Source organism: Grus americana, chromosome 15 (assembly GCF_028858705.1).
Source record: "Grus americana isolate bGruAme1 chromosome 15, bGruAme1.mat, whole genome shotgun sequence".
NCBI classification, from domain to species: domain Eukaryota; kingdom Metazoa; phylum Chordata; class Aves; order Gruiformes; family Gruidae; genus Grus; species Grus americana.
In genome coordinates, this window is record NC_072866.1 from 4,591,005 (window position 1) to 4,614,570 (window position 23,566).

The following is a 23,566-nucleotide window of genomic DNA, read 5'->3' on the forward strand; positions in this document are numbered from 1 at the left end:
AGCATCTTAACAGAAACATTAACTGAAGTACGCAAATGATCTTGGTGATAAACAAGCATAGTAAAGTGTAGCTGAGGCAGGAAGCCAATCCGTCTGTTCCTTGTGCCCAATGATATTTTGATAGTCATTTTAATCTTAGAAGTAAATAACATCGGAGATCGTGTTCCATCATTTCATTTCAGTGCCAAAAAATGAATGTCGCTTTAACTGGTATTAAACAAGATGGCATTGCTGTGTTAGTTGGGCATTGCAGCTCAGGTCATCTATGTTCCATCAGAAACAACAAAATGACGGAAACTTTAAAATTCAATAGACATAGGAAATGGGCATTGTCTGAAAGCAATGGTAAAATGGTTAATTTCTAGACACCCCCCCCGCCCCGAAAATTTAAAGTAGAGAAACAGCAGAATGGTGAATTTCATACCTATAAAACTATATTCAGCTCTGTTGAAATAACTTCATTTTAATCAAAGGTTTATGGGCATGAAGATCACAATTCTTGTCTCTTGGAACTGATAAGTATGATTTGTGGATATATTGAATTCATAAATATTCTGCCAAATTTGTTCAAAATACTGAGGTCAGTCATATAAAATCAAAAATTCTGCCTGCTGAAAAGTTACAGGTAAAAAGCAGAATATATGCAATTTCCACATACAGTTGGAGGTTATTGCATGGGATCTCCATGAACAATGCACAGATGACTTGGTGTTGGGTTTTTTTTTTAAGGAGGGAAAAAAGGAAATAATAGATTTTCATTTGCAATGCGTAAGATTTATAATCTATGAACAATCTGCTTCTAAGGGCAAATAACAAGGCACTTACTATTTAATATAGATTACATTTCAGTGTTTTAATACCTTTATTATCTACAGACTAAAACTGAGAGGGGTTCAGTGAATGTGCAGTGAACTTCATTCTCGCAAACTGTTATTCCATTGATGCCCGTGGTGCTGAACTTTGCACTTTCCCATATTGAACGAAGTAAGGATTCTGATTCCCCAGTCCGCAGGTTTATCAAGATGTCCCTGGGTGGAGTTTAGTGTCACCTGCAAATTTGCTAAGGATGTACTCCATGTCATTGTCCAAGTTGTTCAACAATGTGAGACCCAGTATTGACCCTCAGGTATTTAACTTACTACTGGTTATGAGCCAGACATTAAGCCATTGATCTTAGGACCTGCCATTCCAGCCGATTTTCAACCCATCTGACAGTCCAGCCTTTCCTTCCTCAGCTCTCAACTGGGAATGCTATGGGAGACAGCATTAAAAGCTTTATGGACATCATGGTAGATTGTATCTGGTGCTTTAACTTTGTCCGTGTAGCCAGTTTTTGTTTTTTGAAGGCAACCAGGTTGATCAAACACTATTTTTCCCCTGAAAAATCCATGTTGCCGATTTAAAATTATTTAAGTCTCCTTTGTGTGCTTGGAAATGGATTCCAAAAGGATCTGCTCCATGATCTTTCCGGGGCCTGAGATGACACCGAGTGGTCAATGGTTCCTTGAGTAGTCCTCCTTGCCTTTTTAAAAGACAGGAGTAACGTTAGCTTTTTGAGTCATCTGGGTCTTCCCATATCAGTGTAATTTTCTGTAGTTTAATAGGCATTGGCACATGATAGGTGATCTACTCCTTTCGCACCTTCTGTTGAATGTCTTAAGGCTTCAAATATGTAAATATATCCAGCTTCACTAAGTCTCCCCTAACCTGCTGCACCTCCATTGTTCATTGTCCCTCTCCTTCACTGTCCATGCTGTCCATGACTTGGGTGCAATGATTTAGGATCAGACTTTACCTGAAACAAAAAAGACATGAAGTACTACTTCTATATTATGATGACTTTTTCATCACAAGGCTGTCTCCTCCCTGCATCAATGTTTTCCTTGAACTTTTCTTTTGCAGCAAGCAGACCTGGTATGTAGAATCCTTTCCTGTCATCCTTAATGTCTTCACTAGTCTTAGTTCCAGCTAGGCTGGACAAAAAAACCTCTCAGGTTTTGTCCTCAGGTACCTGAGCAATGCTTCTGTGCTCCTCTGTTCTTGCCAAGCCTCGATTCCATTGTGTGTATGATCCCTTTTTGTGTCTGTCTTCATTGAGAAACTTTCTGTTTAGCCATGTGGGCCTTCTGCTAAGTATCTTCCTTCTTAATGAATGACTTGTTCCTACATGCTGAAATTCTCTTTAATCAGTGGCTCAATCAATCAGGCAGCTACTTTGGACAGTTTCCTCTCATGGGTGAACCTTAGGGATTCCTAACAATTCCCTGGATAAGCTGAAGTCTCTTTTCCTGAAGCCCAGTTTTCAAACTCTGGCTCTTATCTTCCTGGTCTTCCTCCAAATTCCCAAACTCAATCATGTCATTGTCTTTATGGAGCTTACCGCATAAATCAAACTCTTAAATTTACCTCGTTTAAACAAAGTAAAATGAAACAACTCCCATTAGTTCATTTGGAACAGTTTTACAGTAACCATTATCGCTTTACCTGGCTGGTTTAAGTGACCTGGCGTATAAAGCAGCTCTGTATCCTTTGACATTTGCAAACAAATAGCTGAGGAGGTACGATCTTCAGTCATCTTGCTGCTTAAGACAACTTATGGCATTACATTCTCATTTCCCTTACTAGCTGACTGTGTTCCTTGTTTTATTTCAGCAGAGTCAAGTAATGATCCTCCCATTTGTGATATTGAAATTTGGACCTGTTTTACATATAATGGATGAACTGTGGTTATTGTGGTACCACTTTAGAAAGTGATTCAGCATGAGTGATTAAAGAGCAATGTCCCCTTTCTTTTCTGAGGCTAAATCACAGCTCATCAGTGAAAGATCGTGTCCCTGGTTAAAAGAGGTCATTCAGCAGTTCGCAGTGAAAACACTGTGCCTGTTTACAGTTCTGATTTGTTGGTTCTCTGTCTGTAATATTTGTGGCACACGTCACTCATTCTGCCTAGTATTTTTAAAATATAAAATCATTTGTTTGTACATGAAAAATAACTAAGTAGGTACACAGGAAACTGTGATACGGTTTCTCCAGAATAAATGGCCTTCAGACATGAGTGTGGGTTCACCCCTTTCTGTGGCTAACAGAGCTGGTAAATACTTTGCTGTATTTTGTGGTATGTCCATTAGGAAACCAACTGGAAAAGCAGTTCATTTAATATATTCTGGATGAGGCAGCAGCTGTAAACTGGGAATAACTTTGTGTAACTATTAACCTCAGCTAGATTAAATTGCCTGATTTAGACACTTTTAAAAACCCTAGCTCTATCCAATCCCAATCTCCTGAGAAACTCAGTTAGGGTTTTGTTGGGGGTTTTTTTGGAGTAAATTGCAGGTGAGATGTTGAATTCTATTTACAAGAAATCTGAAATTAAATATTTTAGCTATGTTAGAGGAATTTCTCAGATTTCTAGAAATTATCTAACTGTCCAAACCCATATACCTGCATTTGATTGCTGTTCAGTTCCCCTCTGCAAACTCTCATCTTTTGCAATGTTCAATCCTTGACCAATACGGTGACATTTGGAGAACTTTTTTGACTCAAATTCTGGAAGTGCTTGTGTGTAAGTTACAAGGTAGGAACAGTCTCAGTGGTGTCTAGAAGAAAGGCTTACAAAGCCTGATGCAGGATTGCGTCAAGACCAGACCTAGTCTTGCTACGTGAGCACGGTTTGTCACCTGGGCTGGTATGTCTGCCTTCTCGGAAGTGCTAATACAGCCAGGTAAAATAGTCTTGCCAACACATCTTTGCTGCTTCCACTGCTTGAGCTATGAATAATATTTTTGTCTGTAGGTATAAAAGAAGGCCCAATGGTTCTTGCTTTGCAGACAGGCAGGCTCCATGGTTGCAGTGCACGTTTCTGTCCTCTCATGCAGAACATCAGTTGTGGTAGCTCCGAGATCTGCGTTAGCTAGATTATAAGAACAGATTGATGTTTTTACTGTTTCCTGTAAAGGCCTGTAATTTACCACTTGGTCTGTGTTGCCTTCATTCTTGAAAATTGAAGATTTAAGATTATTAAGAAATGGTTTCTCAGGACAAAATCTCTTATGTCAGTATAGCGTAATATATGCCTGCTGCTTTGTCCTCTTTCTCCAACTCCCATTGATTGGTTCTTCAGTGCATTAACCTCTCGCTTCTCTTGTCACAATTGCTTGGGAACTGATTCAGCTTTAAAAATCCCATATCTTCAATCAGTATAGCAGTCAAAAAAAAAAAATAGGCTTTTTCAACCACTTAGATACTGAAAAATAAGAAAATGGACATATTAGCTTTGCTACAATTCAGCTTTAGGAGGTGGCAGTGATTTTCAATAAATATATGAAATGGAATAATATTTCATTTCAGTAGAAAAACTGCAGATAAAACTAGAAAGCTTACATGCCTGTAGTATTGTTTTAGAGGTGATGCAGAAGGCAGGGGAAAATACTCCTTTCTATGGAGATGTAGTTGTCAAGGCGGTGTTCCTCTACATATGAGGAAAATGGTGACATTTGGCAGAAAATTAAGACATGTCCTAGTTCACAACACTAACTTGCATTGTTTGTGAAACTATTCTTGTCTTGCATGCACTATAGTGATTACCACTTCCATACTGCTCTGGCTATGGATTAAACAAATGTAAATATATTTTTCTAAGAAAGCATTCCAAATCCATCTCAAATAATTGAGATAGTGTTTCTTGAGGAGAGAAAGCAGACCAGAAGTTGTAACTAGTCTTTTCCTTCTCAGTAAATCCTGTATGAGGAAAGTAATCAAATAGGATAATAAAAGTATAAAGTCTATTTTCAAGCTATTCTGGCACTGCTGAAACCACGTGGAATCATAGAATAACTTAGGTTGGAAGGGAACTTCAGAGGCCATATAATCCCAACATCCTTTCTAAATCAGGGGTAACTACACAGATCAGGTTGCTCAGAGGCTTGTCCAGTTGAGTTTTGAAAGTCTCCAAGATGCTGCAACCTCTGAGCAGCATGTTCCTATGCTTCATTTCCCTCATATTCATTATTTTATTCCTTATAGCCAAGCAGAATTTAGCTTTCTGCAACTTTTGACTGTTGCTTCTTATTCTTTCACTCTGTACCTCTGAGAAAAGTCTGGTTCAGTCTCTGTAACCGTCCAAGTTGGAGAAGATGCAGTTAAGTTGTCTATCAGCCCTCTCTTCTGCAGGCTATGCTACACCAGCTCCCTCAGCCTCTCCTCGTGGGCTCCAGCTGTCTTAGCAACCCACCGCTGAACTCTCCAGTTTGCAAATGTGTCTCCTGTCCTGGGGGACTCCAGACTGGACACGGTGTTCCAGATGCTGTTTCACAAGTGCTGTGCAGGGAGGAATGATCTCTTTCCTCAACTCGTGCGCTATCTCGTTGCTAACGCAGCCCGCCGTGTAGTGAGCCTTTGTCGCCTCAGAGGCAGGCTGCTGATTCATACCTAACTTACTGTTCACCAGGGCTCTCTCAGATCCTTCTCTGCAGAGCTGCTCCCTTGCCAGTCCACAGCCCGCACCGGTGCATGGGGTTATCCTGTCCCAAGAGCAGGACTTTGATCAGGTTCTTGTCAGCCCATTCCTCTAGCTTCTCAAGACCCCTATAACTGCTCCCCCTGTTTGCTGTCACGTATGAACTTGCATTCTGACAATTCATGCAAGTCTTTTATGAAGGTGTTCAACAGTTTTGGACCTGGTCTTGATGCCCAAGGGATGGCACTCGTAGCCGACTGACAGTTAGACTTCAAATGTTGACTGCTACTCCTTTGAAGGCCAGCACTCCAGGCAGCGTTTTATGCACCTTGTATGTTGACAATCCAATAATTTTTTTTCTTTTTCTTTTTTCTTGTTTTTTTTTTTTTCTATTTGGGTACAGGGATGCTGCATCATCTTCTTCAGTATGCTCCAGTAAAAGTGTAAAATAAGATTAGGTGTACTTTCCTATATTGTCTTGTGGGAAAGGACAGGCTCCTTTTATACCTTTATTTTGAAATGTTTTAAGAATCAATTCTCATTGCGAAAATTAATTGAGGATACACCTGCTGAATCCTCCAGATTCTCTTGCTGTATGGGTCTTCAGACAATTTTGGAGACTCGTGTTTTCAAAATGTGGTGTAAAAATCTTTCCATTTATTTATAAAAGGAAAATATTGGTTGATGGAGGGAGTAGAAGATTGAGCTGCTGTTGAAAAGACCTGTATAAAATACCTAAGAGTCAGAGTTGGAGAAAGTGAGGGACATGCAGGAAACTTAAGTTAAAAAAAGAAAAAAAAAAAGAAATATTTAGGTGATAACGGGGAAGCAAAACAAATTAGTGTGGCAGAGTAATGTCCATTTGGGCCATTGGAAAGAGCGGGAGAAAGAATTGTCGTGTAGGACGAGGAAAGCTAGTGTAATAAATCACAGCATCAAAGTTTCAGCGGTGACAATTGGAGAGAATGAAGGTGTCGGAGGGAACGCTTTCTTGGTACGTACCTGTACGTCTACAATACCGGGGTCTTGACTGCAGGCAGGAATTCAGACTGGGACTTAATTTTTGATAAGTTCTTTGTCTTCTGTTAAATGTAAGTAAATGTAGATAACCTTCCTACTTTGGAGGGTGTTGTGATGTTTCCTTGGTTAGTCTGTTCCATACCTCAGGCTCAGGCACAAAACGAACGTTTAGTTTTCAAATGTATACGTAGCAGTAGCACAGACTTTTACTGGAATACAGTATGTTACATGTGAAGAGCACCAAAAGTAAGGGTTTCTCTGTAACGGGAGTAAATAGGTGGTACTTTCTTGCTAAGGTAGTAATGAAATTCTCTTTTGCTTACTTACTATTACCTTTCTGCCTTACGCTCTCTGAAAAAAAAAAAAATTGCATTATCTTTCTTACTTTTGAGGATACCTTTCTTTTGGAATGAGATTATTTTTTACATGAAATCTGAATTTGGCTCTGTACTAAACCTTCCAAAAAAGAGAGGTGGCTGGAGAATTCATTTTGTATGATTGCAGAAGCAAATGATCTGAGTCGAGTGGCCTGGTCAGATAATTAAGCTACAACAGAGAAAGCTCGCAGAGTCAGTCAGTTGTGATTATCGGTCCAGTGTGGTTGGATGTCTGATTCCTTCTGAAAAATTTGAAGTGGCTGCTTTTATTATCATTAATTGGGGAGTGCCAGCAACAAATCTGGAAGAATTACACTGCCGCTTTAAAGAAATCCAGTGCATTTCAGTTGGAATATAAGTTTAATGATGAATTGATGGCTGTTTATCTGCTGTTCTGCCCACCCCTTAGAACTGGAACGTTTGTAAGAATAAGTCCCGTGTTACGTATCTGCCCTGTTCCTGAATTCTTGTGTCTGCAGGCAGTCTGCGACAGAATGGCAATGAACATGTATTCTTTGGGGCTGTCTATATATTCTTGGGTTGGTTTTGTTGTTTGTTTTTTTTTTTTCTTTATTATGTGATTTAATTAGAAATTTAATCATTCTAAAAGTACCTCCAGAGCATCCAGGGAAGTTCATTTAATAGTGAAGCATTAAGTTGCTTAAAGCGCCTCACAGAACTAAATCTTGGAAGCATTTCTGAAATATTTCCCCTGCTAAGTAAGAGGGATGTCATGAAATGAAACAAAAAAGGAAACAATATTTCATTTGTATGGAAGGATAAAGTACATTTAATCTAAACCAGGCTAGTTCAATATTGATGGTTTACTTGTGGAGTTCAGCAATTTTAAAATAGAAATCTTATTGGTATTAAGTCTACCACATACAGGACGAATTAATCCCGTGGAAACGCACACGTGTTCCTGTACATCGTAGCTATCGAAAAGCCGCAGCACTGGAAGTTTAGGGGGTTTTGTAACGTTGAATACAGCAGTCTTAATTTTAAAACAAAAATGTTCAGCTTCCGGCGACTTCCATAGTAGCATTTCTAATGTTTTTTAAACAGCTATTAATGTAGTCAAGCTGTGTTTTTTCTTCTTCTGTGTGTAATCATCTGCTCAGTGGTGCACTCTATAACTAGTAGCAGGAGACAGAGGAGTGGCCTGCTGTGATTGATGGGGCGAGGCCCAGCAGAGTGAGAGAGTCCCATCTGGATTAGGTTTTGGGAGCAGTCAGATGTTGAGAGGGAGGTCAGTCAGCCTCGCGTTAGCTCCCCCTCCTTCGACACCCCGAGCGTCCACGCTCAGGCACACGTTACGCTGCTCACACGCCCTCATCCATAATTGATGCTTGCTTTGGGCAGATGCTGTATGGCCTGGGACCAGAGCAGCTGCTAAGTTTATGGAGAATAAAGGGAGCAGGATGGTACAGCAGGTATTTTCACTTTTATTTTCGCTTGAAACTCTTGATTTTAGTCAAGCCAGGGCGTTTCTTATAACCAGCTGCACCACTGCATGCAAGACTTCTAATACATGTTTTGTTGCTTAAGTCTGAAGGAGGGCAAGCTGTGGCAGTGGTTATGTCTCTCTGCTGTGCTCGATATGTCTAGCTGAGCCGGTCTTATAACCAGCAGGTTTACAGAGTAATGTTGCATTTGTCTTCTTTGTTTCCGTGCCCTAAGGATATGATGCAGTTTGGCTCATTTAACTACAGTACGAGAGGCTTTCTCTAAATGTGAAATATCTCTTGCCAAAGAAATGAAATGCACCAAAAAGAAAATAGAGTGAAACAAACAATAAACTGTTCGTTAGACTTTAAAATGCAGGCAAGCAGAAAGGTTTTCATTCAATACATTTTTATGCTGCAAATGTGTTTTTAAAAAGGAACACTGCATAAGTAATGTTTTCTGTGCTCTGTCTTTTGTGTACAAACATAACAAGCTTGCTTTATTATGTTTTGACACTTTTCATGCATTTCTTAATTATGAAATCCTTTCAGAGCAGAAGATGCTGAAAAGGCATGTTGAGATCTGAGATACTGGGAGCGTTTTTAATTCTAAGCTTTTCTTCAAATGGAGTAATATATACGGAATAGGAATGACTGCACTTACCTACATCATCGGAGTGCTCTCTTTTTTTGTTCTTTAGAGTTCAACATTTAACCAGAAAGCAATAAATTTGATTTTGTACACTGCCACGTAAAGCATATTTTTCAGCCGAAATGTGGTTTTCATTAAAACTCAGGCCAGAACATTTAGCAGAGCCTGACTGTCTGCCATCCTTTGTTCTTCTTTCTGTTGCCAACAACTACTTTATTAAAAACCATGCACAAAGTGAGCATTAAGGGGTCATTTAATCTTAAAGATACTTGGAACTGAGTCTGAAGGGACAACTTCTGTTTAGTCTCTCGTGCCTCGGCTGTATTAAGCGATGTCTGTGTACTGTCATCCGCAGTTTTGAGATTGCTGTAATACCTGAGTTCATAGGCTAATTTAGGATCAATATTTCCTGTTGCTTTTCGGGCCATTTCATATTTTCAACTTAATGCATTAGATCTTTATTTTCTTTATTCATTTTAGTTTGCTCTATTTTAAAGAGCACAATAAAGCAACATTTTAAGAGATTTAAATAATTTTTGGTTCTTTAAAATCTATGTAAATGTGTATGAGTTGTGTAGTCTGGGGTTTCCATCGACCACGTGTATATACAAATGTGTGTTAGTTCATACTGCATTGTTCTTGATCTAAATTCGTATTCTAAACAATAAGCTAGTGGCTGGATACCCCTGTAAAGAACATGTTTATACATATGTGCTTTTATACTGCATTGTAATGCTGTGTCTGTTGAATTAATTGTGAATCGTAAATTCACACTCATGTTGAAGACTAGGAAAGGCTACAGTAGACGCTGATTTTAAGAGATGAACTGCTCAGATTTATTGTCGCTATCGCTTTAAACTTATGGCCTACAGTAGAGTGTGCAAGTATAATGTTCTTAGTGTGTGTCCCCCCAACAATTTAATGAGCACCCAATGCCTGGACTTGATAATCTTGTATGCCAGTTTTCTACTCCAAGCATGGTGGGGTTTTGTTCGTTTGTTTAATGGCAAGGCTATAAATCCCTGAATATGTGGAAACTATATAAAAAACCAAACAAACTAACCAACCAACTGCTGACCCTTTGTTGTTTACTTATTACTGGGGTCTCGGTTACAAATAAGTGATCCCAGACCTCAGATTAACAAGTCTAATGAAAGAGGTAGGAGAGTCTCAGCAACATGAAGGTGCTGGAATTGCCAGTGCAGTTTGCCATTTCATGATAAATCTACAAAATCAATTGTTTGGCGTTTCTGGTAAAAATAATATAAAAGTTCAACACTGTTAATTAAATATCAGCTGTAATTAGCACTAAGTGTGAATGCTTTGAATGTTAATTAGGATCTCATGGAACTGCTGTCAATGTTAATGAGAAACAGTGGGGGTCTCAGCAACATCTGGGTTAGGACTGGAGGTAGTATAAAACACTTTAGATCAAATGCACCTGGACATTAGCCCTTGGTCCCTTTGTTGCTGTTATTGTTCTTTTTTAACAGCTGCTGACTCTAATGCCATGTTTAGCATCTGACGTGAAGGAAGAGCTGAAGGACCGGCAGTAACCAGCTACTGTGTGTCAAAGCCAGCACAGTGAAAATGCTTATACGGGCAGAAGTTCGATTTGCTGTTGTTCGTTCTTAGCGCTTGCTGAAGTCCTTCCTGAAACGGTTGATTAAAATAGTTAAGGTCGCCTGCCTCCCCCACAAGTTTTAAAAATACTTCTCTAACATTTAACAAATGTCCTTGGTGTAATCCAGTCATTGCTGGGTTTTACTTCATCTGGATTTTTTTTTTTTTTAATAGTGAAAATATTAGGTAAAAGAACTAAGAAGGGGGACCTTGGCATTTTAGTAGAAGAGGGTATAAGTATACATTTACAAGAGTGTTTAACCTCCACTGAAATGTAAACAAGGCAAGTCTTAGCGCAGCATTAACCTTGGGATGATATATAGATACCGATATATGCTAGATACATGCACATGAAACCTACTGACTTAACCCTTCGGAGTAGGTAAATGCCACTGTTTGCATTGTAAAGATGGTCGAATGAAACAATGCAAACTACTGGCTCAAGGCCATAGACTAAAATAGTAGCAAAGGTGGGATCAAAATCAGGGAGAGTTTGATTGCTGATAGAAAGTTTTAATATTTTTAGGACACACTGAATGTCTTTTACAAAGGAAAATTTGATTTTCCCTTCTAAGCCTGCCATGTGCCAAGGCTTATTCCTGTGCTGTGATATTGCAACTTCTTAAAAGCTCTTGAGTTTAGCACCAGTTCAGGTCAGAGAGCTGATGTCTGAATTAGTTGAAACTGGCTGGGAATGTCCTTAAGTATGAAGTGCAAAAGAATGCCTTTTATTCATCCAGCCCGTTGTGAAATTAGGAGATCAGGCACTGATGAGTGCAAATAAGCAAAATCCCTACAGTAGTCCTGTGCGGGTACTCGTACATGCTTTGGTGGGAGAATGACAAAGTATTTTAAAAAACTAACTAAAGTTTTACTCAAATATTCATTTTTACGTTATTTGATAGATAGAGGGATAATTTTATCTTGTAAATCAGCTCATCTGAGTTTGGGATGGTGCCTGTATTGATGGCCTCTAATGCTGTGTCATCTGCAGCATCGTATTTTGGACATCTTTCATGTATAGGTTCTGAAGGATTGCTCTCTACATTTCCTCCCCTAGAATTAGTACTATTCGGTATGATCAGAGCATTTAGAAGTCTCTAATTGATAAATTAATGTGCTTGACTTTCCTTTCTTATATCAAACATAAAGATGGATTTATCTGTCAAGAGATGAGGGCATTTGTTTTTAATTGTATATGCTTATCATAGTATGGAAATGAAACACTATTGTCTTCAAATTTAAAGCCTCTAAAGTTCTTAAATCTATTTCTTTTAGCAGCCTGCATCATAGAATTTTTCTTTGATGTTAACTTAAGATTTTGAACTGATGCATTTTTAGATTCAAGTCTTTAATATTTTGATTTGGTTTAATTCTTTTCTTTGCATTTGTGGCATGCAGTTGCTCAATACAGTTTATCTCAATGTATTTCTGAATATCTCATAGAGCATTATTTCATATAAATATTTCCAGCGTTCACTTATGGTAACAGTATGCACCCAAGTCGAGCTCTGGGTGTCAGTTGCATATGTTGTGTTCTGGAAATGCTAAGTCAGAGCGGATCGCAGACCGTGGACTCGGTGTTTGGCAGTCGAGCTCAGTAACCTTTGGAATAAACCAAGCTTTGTCCCTCTTCATGGTCTGAGTTGACGCATTAGTTCAGGTAGATTTCACTGACTTTTCCCAGTTAAAGAATAGTCTACAATTATCCAGAGAACAGCAGATTTGTTTGTCTAATTATAATAAGATTTAATAGGGTTAGCAAAACGGATTTAATTCAGATAAGAAATTCTCTCTTCAAGAAACAACCATTGTGCCCTTGTCAGCAATCTTAGAACACTGTCATCGCTTTCCGTGTTACGTGTGCAGGATCACGGCTTAATTTATCTCACGCCACATTTCTTCTTCCCTTTTTTTTTTTTCCTTTGACTTTTTCAGGGTAATCAGGAAGCTACAGCACCTCCTGACACAATGGCACAGCCTTATGCCTCAGCCCAGTTTGCTCCACCTCAGAACGGTATCCCTGCAGAGTACCCAGCCCCACATCCTCATCCCGCTCCAGACTACACAGGCCAAACCACTGTTCCAGAGCACACGTTAAACATGTACCCTCCTGCTCAGACACACTCGGAACAGAGCGCCGCCGACACAAATGCACAAACTGTCTCCGGCACAGCCACAGTAAGTCAAGGTTTCGGCTATTTCTAAAGCAGTGTGTTGCACGTTACGGGTGTGTTTGTTGGTGACGTTTATTCTTACGTTACGCTTAGTAGTTTTGCGCTTCGTTTGTTGTTAGGATTGCTCACCGTTTCCAGGTTGAAAGCCTGTCAAAGTTTATCGTTGAACTTGGAGAATATAATTTCGCTCCTTTTGGAGCCTCTTAGCAAGTGTGGGAGCTTTGTAGAATCTGTAGTTTCCTTTTCTACACTATCAGACAGACAAAATGATTAATAGCAAGCCCATGAATCATATAATAAAGTCTGACTAAGTCCAACATGGAAAAACATCGCACAAGAGTGTTTGTAAGCATTTATTTGGGAAAAAAAACCCCAGAGGTCATTAAGAATAAAAAAATTAATCTGGTTTGGGCGTTGTATTTTTGACACTTGTGAGTGGTTTTTCATAGAAGTGTTCATTGAAGGATAGTGTACTGAAATTACTTGTAGAACTGTGTGAATGAGTATTGTGAAGAGCGTGTCTGTAATACGGTCTTTTCTAGAGAGCTTGTTTGTGCAGCCGTTAACCAAAGTTGTGTGTGGATCTGTGCTCAATGGAGCAGAAATGATAGACTTTCCTTCTATTTGATTTATATCTGAAGTTCTGAAGTGTCATGAATAATGCAAGAGACTCTTTGGATGGCCCTACCTTGTAATTCAAGTCACAAATTTCACACGTTGGTAGTTTGGTGCTTCTGTCTTAATTCTGGATTGGGACCCAACGTACCGAGTGCCAACAGCTGGCAGATTTCTGAGCCATTGGCCACGTGCGTTACATGTGTGGGATCTAGCACAAGACAGCCGGCACGCTGCAATTTGAGCATGCGCTTGAAACATCCCCACTAGCTGTCCTCATCCTTGCCGCAACCGTGCTCCATACCTCATCTTTACCTCCCCTTCTTCCGCTGGCATATATCCAACCTGACCAGTTGCATGCATTAGGGCGAGAGGAAGGGGAAAGCATGTGCCCTTACTTGCGCTGTTCTGCACGTTTTTGTTTATTGCCATGTCACCAATTTCTTTATATGGGTATGAACGAGAAAGAAAAAGCAATAGCACTAGCACAAAAGAATATTCTTTACCATTATCATGGAGACGTCCTTGTGAATTAATTACACAGGTGTGTGGTGTATGTGGTAAAATGTTTCAGTCCTTTTATTTTTGACGTGGTAACTTTTGATTGTCCTGATTGGCCCTTTGCTCTAGTAGCGTGAGAAAGTTTAAGTTGAAGAGCATCCTATTTACTTACATCTCATAGTATTCTTCGCAGCTCTACAGCGTCCCCTCGTATTCATCTCTCTGCTAAGTTAACTTCCTGCTTCTCTCCAGCTTTTTAAATTTTCTTCCATAAATATTTTTGATTGTTGTCAAACTCGTCGTATGCCACCGTCAGCGGTTTAGAGCAGGAACCCTAAGCTGAACAGACCCTCCAGAACAGATTGGATATTGACTAAAAATATAGTCTTTCCTCCTGTCCCTATTTTGCTTGCTCTTCTGGTCGCTGCTGCACACCCAACAGTCCACTGTGGTGCCCAGCTCAGCCTGTGCGTGTTTGCCATTCAGTTCTGAAGGGAAAGACTGTCAGTGCTAAAATCGATGGTAAAACCTCTGTCAATGCGAGTGGAACAGGAGCTCATCCCTCATCATTTATTGCTTTCAATTTACTGTGTTTCCTCACCCCTTTTTGATTTTTCAGTTTGAAGAAGTGTTAGTCTCCATATCAGAAAAATCAGGTATGCGTTTTCCCACTGTTTTCCATGGCAAAGCCTGATGAAAAGAAATAATTTGGATTGTCTATGATGCCCTTATCTTCTTCAGGTGCTCTATTCAATCCCAGCTCTAGAAAATCCAATGATTCCCTTGAAAGTTTCCTGCTTCTGGTATACTAATAGGCTTTATTGTTATTTGTTTTTGTGTCCTTCACTATCTGCTCTTATTTCCTTTTTGCCTTCCTAATATCAAACTTATATTTTACCTGTCATACACTTTCTCCCTCCTGGTTCCACTTGGAGGGAGTTTCCATTCTCTGAAGGATAACACTTCAATTCCACTAACCTTTTGTATTTGGGGAATACAGTATAGATTTTTGCTCTTTTTATTATGGATCCTTTTCTTGCCTTCCTGTTTCCTTTCTTACAGAGGAATGCACATAACTTTTTGAAGTAGCTCCCATGCTGTTTATAAAGAATCAGATTTCCTTACTTTTGACTTCAGGGTATTTTTGAGAAAGTTTTGTTTTGTTTTTTAAAAAGATATTTTTTCTAAATTGCACAGTTATATTGAAACTTGTGGATAGTAGCCCTCCCTGGAGAACAATGCATTGCAAACACAAGTTTACGCGAAGCGTATCTCTGTGGATCTACATTGTTCAAAGTAGCCTTGGTATTTAACATATTATCAGTTAGTTTTCCAAATTTACAGTCAAGTGTTGTTTGCACGATTTAGTTGTGGGTATCTAGGCCTAAAATCTGTTACGGTGTGTCTCACTGGCATTGCACTTAACCCACTGTGGAGACCTTATAAATAGGTACATGCAGATGGATCCCAGGCAGATTTGACATGGACTTGGTAATATTATGAGGGTCCAGCTGTGTACATCTCTGTAGGTTTAATAATATCTGGTTTTATTATGAAATAGAGGCTCAGTAGCGCTGTGTCAACATAGTAACTCCATGTGGTCTTTATTGTTGAAGGAAAAAAATTACGTTTCTTTCCAGTTCCTGCTAGCTTTCGGAAGAGTGGGTTTCCAGTCTTACAGAATTTTAAGTGAAATTGACGTGGGGACGTCGTGGCATTTGTTTGGTGGGTTCCAATGTTTTTACATCGTTTCCTTTGAGTAAGCTGTATGACGTGCATTTAAAAGAATAATAAGCATTCGATCAGTCATTCACAAAAGAATACTGTTGTGATTAACGTAGGTTAGACAAGCTATTGGAGGCAAGACTGACTTTTGAATTTGCTTATTCACATGCAGATTTATGTACATGTGAAGCTGGATATACCACTAAAAACAGATCTTAAAGTTTTGAAATATGAAGCTAATAAACTGCAGGGCAATTTCCTAACTTGTATAACTACTACCAAAAGTGACTTAACCTCACCCGTGAAGGACTTAATCCATGCTGAGGCTAGGCACATGCCCTGGCTTTCTCTGTGTGCCCCAGCGTCTGTCTGTCTGTCTGCAAGAATCATACGCTGAAGCTAGAACTTACATTGGGTCTAGTACAACCTAAACTCCAATAGAGAGGTAAATAATAAAGATAAAAAGGTTCCATACAATTTCTCTTGAATCCTTTACAGCAGGACAGAGTGTGATCCCGGCCCAGCTGGATCTGTATCCCCTTGTGCTGCACATGGAACAGGATTCCAGTCGTCAGTTTTATTACAGGTTCGCGATGTTGCGCACAGTAGAGTGCTATTAATGTAGAAAGCCTGTAGACTTGATTTCCTTATGAGTAGAATCTGTGGGCTTTAGTAAAGGTTTTCTGGTTGTCTTTGGTCATTCAGAGCCTTTCAAAATGGGCGTAAAGTACTACCAAGCCAAAATGACAGTGCTTGAAACCAACTTTGAGTTGGTGCAGGTTATTAATGAATACAGCCTTACAGAATATATACTATTTTCTATATGCTGTGAAAGCAGACAAATCTGATCAGAGGAGAATGTATGTTTTTCTTTGATTAAAACTAAAATATTTTATTGAGAACTTAATAGGAAAGGATCCTTTTTTCCCTCTTGAATTTTACTTTTTATAACAAAACATTGCACGAACCCTTTCATACCTTGAGCTTCTCCGGGGAGCACACACAATATCTGACTACAATGCTCTGGGTATCTTTTGTCATTTGTAGCAGTGACTTTCTGTGGACTTCCAACTGGCTTGGGCATCTACCCTGTCAAAAATCATACCATTTTCTTTATATCTCTCTTAGTTTAGTTCCAAAATTCTTTTCAGTTAAGAAAGTGCATTTTCTTGCTTGCTTTTGCTCGAATTGACTAGCAAGCACTTTGAAAACTGCAGTACAGGGGTACGGAATGTTCTGATATTGTTAAGATTTTACTTTTCTGTATGTTGTGCTTAACTAATTCAAATATAATTTAATGGATGTTCATTTAGCAGTGAAGACGTGAGATTAAAATGCTCTTGTATAAAATAGTGTAAAGCTGTATTCTGTTAGGGTAAGTATTGGACTGTTGTGGTTTAACCTGGCAGGCAGCTGAAACAACCACACAGCCCTTCGCTCACTACCCTCCCCCTCAGTGGGATGAGGGAGAGAATCAGGAAGAAAGGGTAAAACTCATGGGTTGAGATAAAGACAGTTTAATAGGACAGAAAATAATAGTAAGAGTAGAGTAATAATAATATAATATACAAAACAAGTGATGCGCAGCACAGTTGCTGACCCCCCGCTGACTGATGCCCAGCTAGTTCCCGAGCCGTGATCCACCCCCCCCGGGCAGCTTCCCCAAGGTATATACCCTGAGCATGGCGTTCTGTAGTATGGAATATCCCTTTGGCCAGTTGGGGCCGGCTGTCCTGGCCGTGTCCCCTCCCAGCTTCTTGTGCAGCCCCAGCCTCCTCGCTGGGGTGATGTGAGAAGCTGAAGAGTCCTTGACTTGGTGTGATCATTGCCTCACAACAACCAGAACATCAGTGTGTCATCAACAGTGTTCTCATCCTCAATCCAAAGCACAGCACTATACCTGCTGCTAGGAAAAAAAAAAACCCTCTATCCCGGCTGAAACCAGGACAGGACATAAGAGGTGCTCGGATTGTATGTATGAGGATTGCTAACTTTGTATTTCGATGCTATGAAAGAGGAGAAAATGTACAGGATGAAAGGGAAGTAAATAGAATCCCAGACTGGTTTGGGTTGGAAGGGACCTCAAAGCCCATCCAGTTCCAACCCCCTGCCATGGGCAGGGACACCCTCCACCAGCCCAGGTTGCCCAAAGCCCCATCCAGCCTGGCCTTGAACACTGCCAGGGAGCCAGGGGCAGCCACAGCTTCTCTGGGCAACCTGGGCCAGGGCCTCAGCACCCTCACAGGGAAGAATTTCTGCCTCAGATCTCATCTCAATCTCCCCTCCTTCAGTTTGACTTTATTCTTCTTAAATGTTTCAAGACAGGATGATTTAGCTGAAATAATATAAAACTATCTGTAGGTAATAAAATACTGTCAAAAGTTACTCTAAGTCTTCTCTGAATAATATGGTTTTCATCTTTTTGGATCAATATGTTTAATCAGGGAAGTAGTCCATCTGAGTGTGTGCATAATCAATACTCATCCAGTATTGGGTTATTTAAGTGCTGGTAGACTTTCAGAGCTGCATAGCGTCAAACGTGCTTTTAGTCATTAACAAAAATAGTAAATTGCTTCTTTCAAGAAGGATGGATCGATGATAAGTGTGTCACAAAGTTATGGTAACAGTAACATGTCTGATGATTTTGCAGAATGGGTTTGAGTGTTATGTTAAATAGTTACTTATTTTAAAGTATTATGAAGTTAGACATTTGATGAAATATGCAATCACCTTTTACCTGTGTACATATATATATATGCAAGCATATTGTACATATATAGGTCCAAGAGTAAAACTTGCTCAATTTTTGCCTGTGGTTTTTCATGCACGTCTGCTGTTGGTGTCAGTGGGAGATGAGTATGCACATACAAAGGATGTTAACTGGCCATGTGTAAGAAAGCAGGTAATAGTAAAGTAAATGTTGTTTTTTCTGGTGTTTCCTAAGTGTATTAAACTTATAATGGAAGTAAATATCATGGTATGGTAAAAACTGAGTTTGTAATAATGCTCTGTGTTTTATGTATGTGTGTGTATATAAAAGATATTCTGCTCTAAACTTAATTCTGCTTTTGCATTAGAGAAAACTTGAGGTCAGTGTGCAGTCTTTCTGCCTTGGACTGTGACTTCACCAGATTTCGCAAGCTGAAAAGCCTTGATAAGTCGTGTGCTTGGACAGGAGTCCTTCAGGGAAAATGCAGTTGACTTGGAGGAGTGCTGGTGATTCAGCGCGTAGTGCTTTTCTGTCCGAGGTGGCTCTGAATCAATACCCAGCCCGGCCGTAGGGGATGCAGTGCGGCTGGTGTCCGGTAGAAGACATGTAGTGCAGAGGTGTGGGTTGTCTGTGATCATTGAAGATGATGAGATATTTTTTTGGCGTGACTTTGCTGTTACAACTACAGTTGAGCTTGGTTACTACCCAAATCCCTCCTGTGGCATCCACTAAACTTGACGCTCTTCTGTGTGAAAATAATTGGTATGTTAGGTACTAGATGCCTGTTGTTACGGTTGCCCTGCTTTACCCTGAAATTTTGTATACTCTTTGAGATCTAATGGTTTGTAAGTTTGATGGTCGCATTTCTTGGTGTTACTTATGTCTAGGTTTGTGCATTCTGTAGTCATGTTGCAGAGACCATCTCTTCATCTAAGGATTTGGGAAGGCTTAGTGACACTCTGGACTGAAAAATGATTTACCGTGTTGAACTTGATAGTTTTGGGGAAGAGAAAGATATACAACCTTTTTTGTTGTGTTTTTTGTTTTTGTGTGTGCTGATTTCTCTGTTGCTCTTCTTAATTTGGGTAAGAAAACTGTCAGCAGCAAGCATTTATAGTAAAGTGCTTTAGTGCATTTTGTAAGCCTGCAGATGGGTAGATGTTACTACAATTCTCTGCAGCATATTTTTATTTTTTAGTAGCTCTTTTTCCTGCTCTGTTCTTTATGTAAGTTATTGGCATACGTGATTTCCCCCCCCCCCCCTTTTTTTCTTTTCTCCCTAATACTTAGTTCTTCTCCTCCTTTTCTCCTACTGTTTTATTCCAGGTCTGTCCATCTCCTGGGCGTGTGGGATACATTAGCTGTTTCCAGCAATTCAGTTCCATATTAAGCAGTGGGCTATATCCTATTTGGTTTACAGGTGTCCATCAGTTGTTCTTACCACAGTGTGTCACTGAAGTAGAGATGTTTAAAACAAAGTTCTCTGCAATTTGCTGGTTCGTCATGTAACCGTCATCATGCTTGTTAGCCTCGAGGTAAACTTCCCTGAAGTCCAACATACCAAGTCTGCGCACAGCGAGTGGGACGCTTTCCAGTGCTGCTGAGCTCAGCTGGTGTTACCCTTGTCTCTGAATATTCTGCTTTTCCCTAGTAGGTTTCCGTAGTCCACCTGGACGCGGACCCTGGAACTGCCTCTTGTGGCTTGGGAAGAAAAAGTGACTAGCTTGTGTCCGCGTGTAGTTCTGTCTGGAGAGCGTGCCGAGCAGAATTACCACGTCAATCGTGTCTGTAAATGGTGGCACTCGGAGGACTGTGCTCCCCCTGCGGAGGAGCTGGGAACTTCTCACCGTGAAGCGGCTGTCTTGCAAGTCAGATTTCCCCATGGATATTTTTTATTCCCAACTGCTACCAACGACCCAGTTTTTATTCTATTTCAGTTCCGTATTTTTGTCTATAGATGTTTGCCACCAGTATGCTAGATAGCTGATGATACTTTGACAATTGTTACAGCGGTGTTTATTCATCTAAATCATACCCTGCTGGTGCAGGCTATTGTATCAGCGTGGTGTGCTATTTCATTTATACTACCTATTATACTTGGTCCCAGCTGATACTTGAAGAAAATATTTCAAGGAGCTTTTTTCAAGACCCTGAGTGCTTCAGAGCTGCAGAAGCAAGCGACCTGGTCCAGCTCCTGCTCTGCAGTGAAGAGATCAAAACTGACATCCCAAATAGATAACATAATGCTGTGCTAGTTTGGTGAGGCACGGTAATGACTTGTGATCATAGGCATTATTACTTCTAAGAGGCTTCCTTGCTGAGCGCCCTGCGTGTAAACTTTGTAACTATGCCCCACGCCTATTTCTTTGCTTATGCTGAGGAATAGCAGGAACACATTGCTCACTTTCGCAGCTGTATGTGTCAGTGCTTGCTCTAAAATAGATTCTTCTCAAGGATACACAGACCCTTAAACTGACTGTTTTCTTTGACACCATTTATAAAGCGTCTGTTTGCATACTTAGTTGGTTTGCTTGGTAAGAAGATAACCACCTTTTCTTCCTGTGTTGCTGTGTTAACTTGGGCTTTGCTCCCAGAAAGGACTTGTCGTTCTGTGAGCGGGTACCTGGCGTGAGGAGAGCAGCTGTTGCACTGCCGGCTAAGCGTGCCGCTGCACGTGCATCACCGTGCCTCGTGCTCCTCTGAAACCTCGGCAACCGATCCTTGTGATTTAGGTGTCGCCTCAGCTTCTTTTTTCTTTTGATTCTCATTGCAAGAAAGGATTGCAAACGTGATGTTGAAACAGAAGACATTAAAATGATGGTTCTGGGGTGTTTGTGAGATATTGTGATTTTAACTTCCTCTCGATTTTTGAGTGCTTGAAATTGGCGAAGTAGTAAAGCTGTTCTTGGATCACTTGAGCAGGTAATTCCAGCCAAAGCTAAGGCAGATTTAAAGCACCAAACATTGCAGAGATCTTCTCAGTCACATTGTCAGCCAGAGATATAGTCATATTAGTCCAACTTGAAAAGTTTCTTCTAAAAAGCATTACCAATTAATTTCTGATCTGCCGAGTTCAATTGACCAATTAAACAATTTAAGATCTTTTTCCTGCTTGGCCCTGAAAGAGTTAACAATATTGGTTCTTTGAGTTTTCTTCTACTTGGTATTGTCTCTTGGGCTCTTTACTTCTCCGTACCAATTCTTTTACATGTTACATTATTGACTTTTTCTTCTCTCTATGCAGTCTAAGTAGCCGTGGCATCTAAATGCTTCGGCTGTGCTTTGGCTTCTGATGTATTGAGAAAAACATTTGTTGCACATTTTGCTGAATAAACTGAGCATAAATTTCAAAGGGGATCTTGATATGATGAAATAGCTAATTACAACTTTGTATTTGACCCTCTGCATCTTTGCTTCACATTATAACGTGGTAATTAAAATTGATCCTTACAGGGGGATTTTTTTTGTGAAAATCAGCTCTAATTTTCACTAAATACAGGAGTGGCTGTGCTAGGTAGGTAAGACTAATGATGTTTTCCATTCTCTTGTAATTGGCATGCAAATGATAGTTAATGGTTTGCAACTTTATCAGAAGTTGTCGATTCCTCCCTGCGCCAACTCTTTGTAATTGCAATACAAACCTGTGTATTGCCTGGAGTGCTCCGTGCAATGGCATGAGGAGAACGTGTTTGTAACTTCTTGGTTAACCAGCCACGTTCTTAGGTCCTTGCTTGCAAGAAACTGGCTGTCCATTAGAGAGGTCGGAATGGTCATGTAGCACAGGTAGATGGAAAACTGCAAGGTTTGTAGGTAAAAGCTATGAAGATCATTCGGATAGGCTTTCGCTCTTCTTCCTTAAATCGTAAGGTTGAATTTCTACTAATGGGACCATCTTTGCCCAGGGTTACATAAGAGCTAAACTTACTCTCCTGTTTGACTACGCGTGGGTCTCAGTTAAGGATGTCTTAGTGGCTTATTGACCCTCAACCCAACCTTGAAAATATTTTTTTCAAATCCTGTTTATACTCTCAAGTTTCCATTCCTCTCCTACGCACCTATCTCTTCAGCTTTCCCACACACCCACCTATCTACCCACAGAATTACTTTAATTAAATGTTACTCATATGTGCACTTACTTACCACTTCTCCCTGCTTAATCTCTTCCCTTTGTAGGATCCATATGAAAGAGAGACTTGATTCAAACGTTTAACTTGGCTATCCGTCAATATTAGAAAGACAGTAGCGAGGCATGTCGCTCTGTCTTGGCTTAACCTGCAAGCAGGTGAATCCACCTGTAAGTTTGAAGCTGCTTTATGGTGACTCGACAGGGTGAAATATGCATCACAGGCAGAAATAGGGGACAATTTTCTTATTAACTAGATACACACGAAACAATTAGTAGTTCTTCCTTTCAGACCTTACTGGAAAAGGAATTAGACTGAGGTAGTAGTCTAGCACGTGCATCGTGCTGTATTTGGTCTTTCTGTGATATGCAGAAAGATTTGGGTGGCATGGTCATTTTAAATTGCAGAGATCTAGACATTAAATGGCCAATAATTTATTAATTGTAGAAATAGGTAGAGATTTCAGATGGAGTGAGTAACCTGTTCTTGTTCTGTCTTGAATTAATCCTATGTATATATGGCAATTTCTTCACAAAAGTGTGACATGGAAATAGTAATCAACATGTCAAGATACTTGCTGCAATTTGAGGAAGATCAGAATAGTGGATTTTCTGTCCAGGTTCTACTGGAAGATCAGAATGCAGCTAGGCGGTCAATTCAGGCCATTAGGCTATAGGAGATGGACTTTGGTTCTGAAGACATGCATACCTTTGTACTGTAAACTCCAGGTAACATGTTTAAAACTACTTTCATTTTTCCCATCCCAATAGGAGTTACAAAGCCAGCTACCATTGATTTTAATGTGGCGTGGAGAGAATACATAATCTTTTGAAGGGAATATATAGTTGAGGTGAAGGACATACAGGAATTCTCTGGTATTTCTGTACCTAGATTGCTGCATCTTGCTCGTTCTAGATGCTTTTTTCGGATGGTATCCCACACAGTTGTGTTGCAGTATCAGCATATCACGCTGCCTTTTTTGATTTAGAAAAGCCTCTCAAGGGCTTTCTAAAAAAAAGACCCCTCAGGCCATCTACTACTCTTGCATAAAGGGGCTTTCTACATTTGCTTTTCCAGTGGAGACCTCTCTAAATCTCACCCACTGAAACAGTTGCCACTGCCATTGATCTTCTCTTCCCTTT

At 40.0% G+C, this 23,566-nt stretch overlaps 1 protein-coding gene across 50 annotated transcripts in view; it reads left to right on the plus strand.

The window, feature by feature from the left end:
• The window catches only part of RBFOX1 (RNA binding fox-1 homolog 1), a 907,584-nt gene that overhangs the window by 755,582 nt on the left and 128,436 nt on the right, over positions 1-23,566 (plus strand). For all 50 annotated transcript variants that reach the window (XM_054843158.1, XM_054843113.1, XM_054843119.1 and 47 more), the window contains one exon: positions 12,511-12,753. In XM_054843158.1, the coding sequence (XP_054699133.1) occupies positions 12,511-12,753 (243 nt within the window). The remainder of the gene's footprint in view (positions 1-12,510; positions 12,754-23,566) is intronic.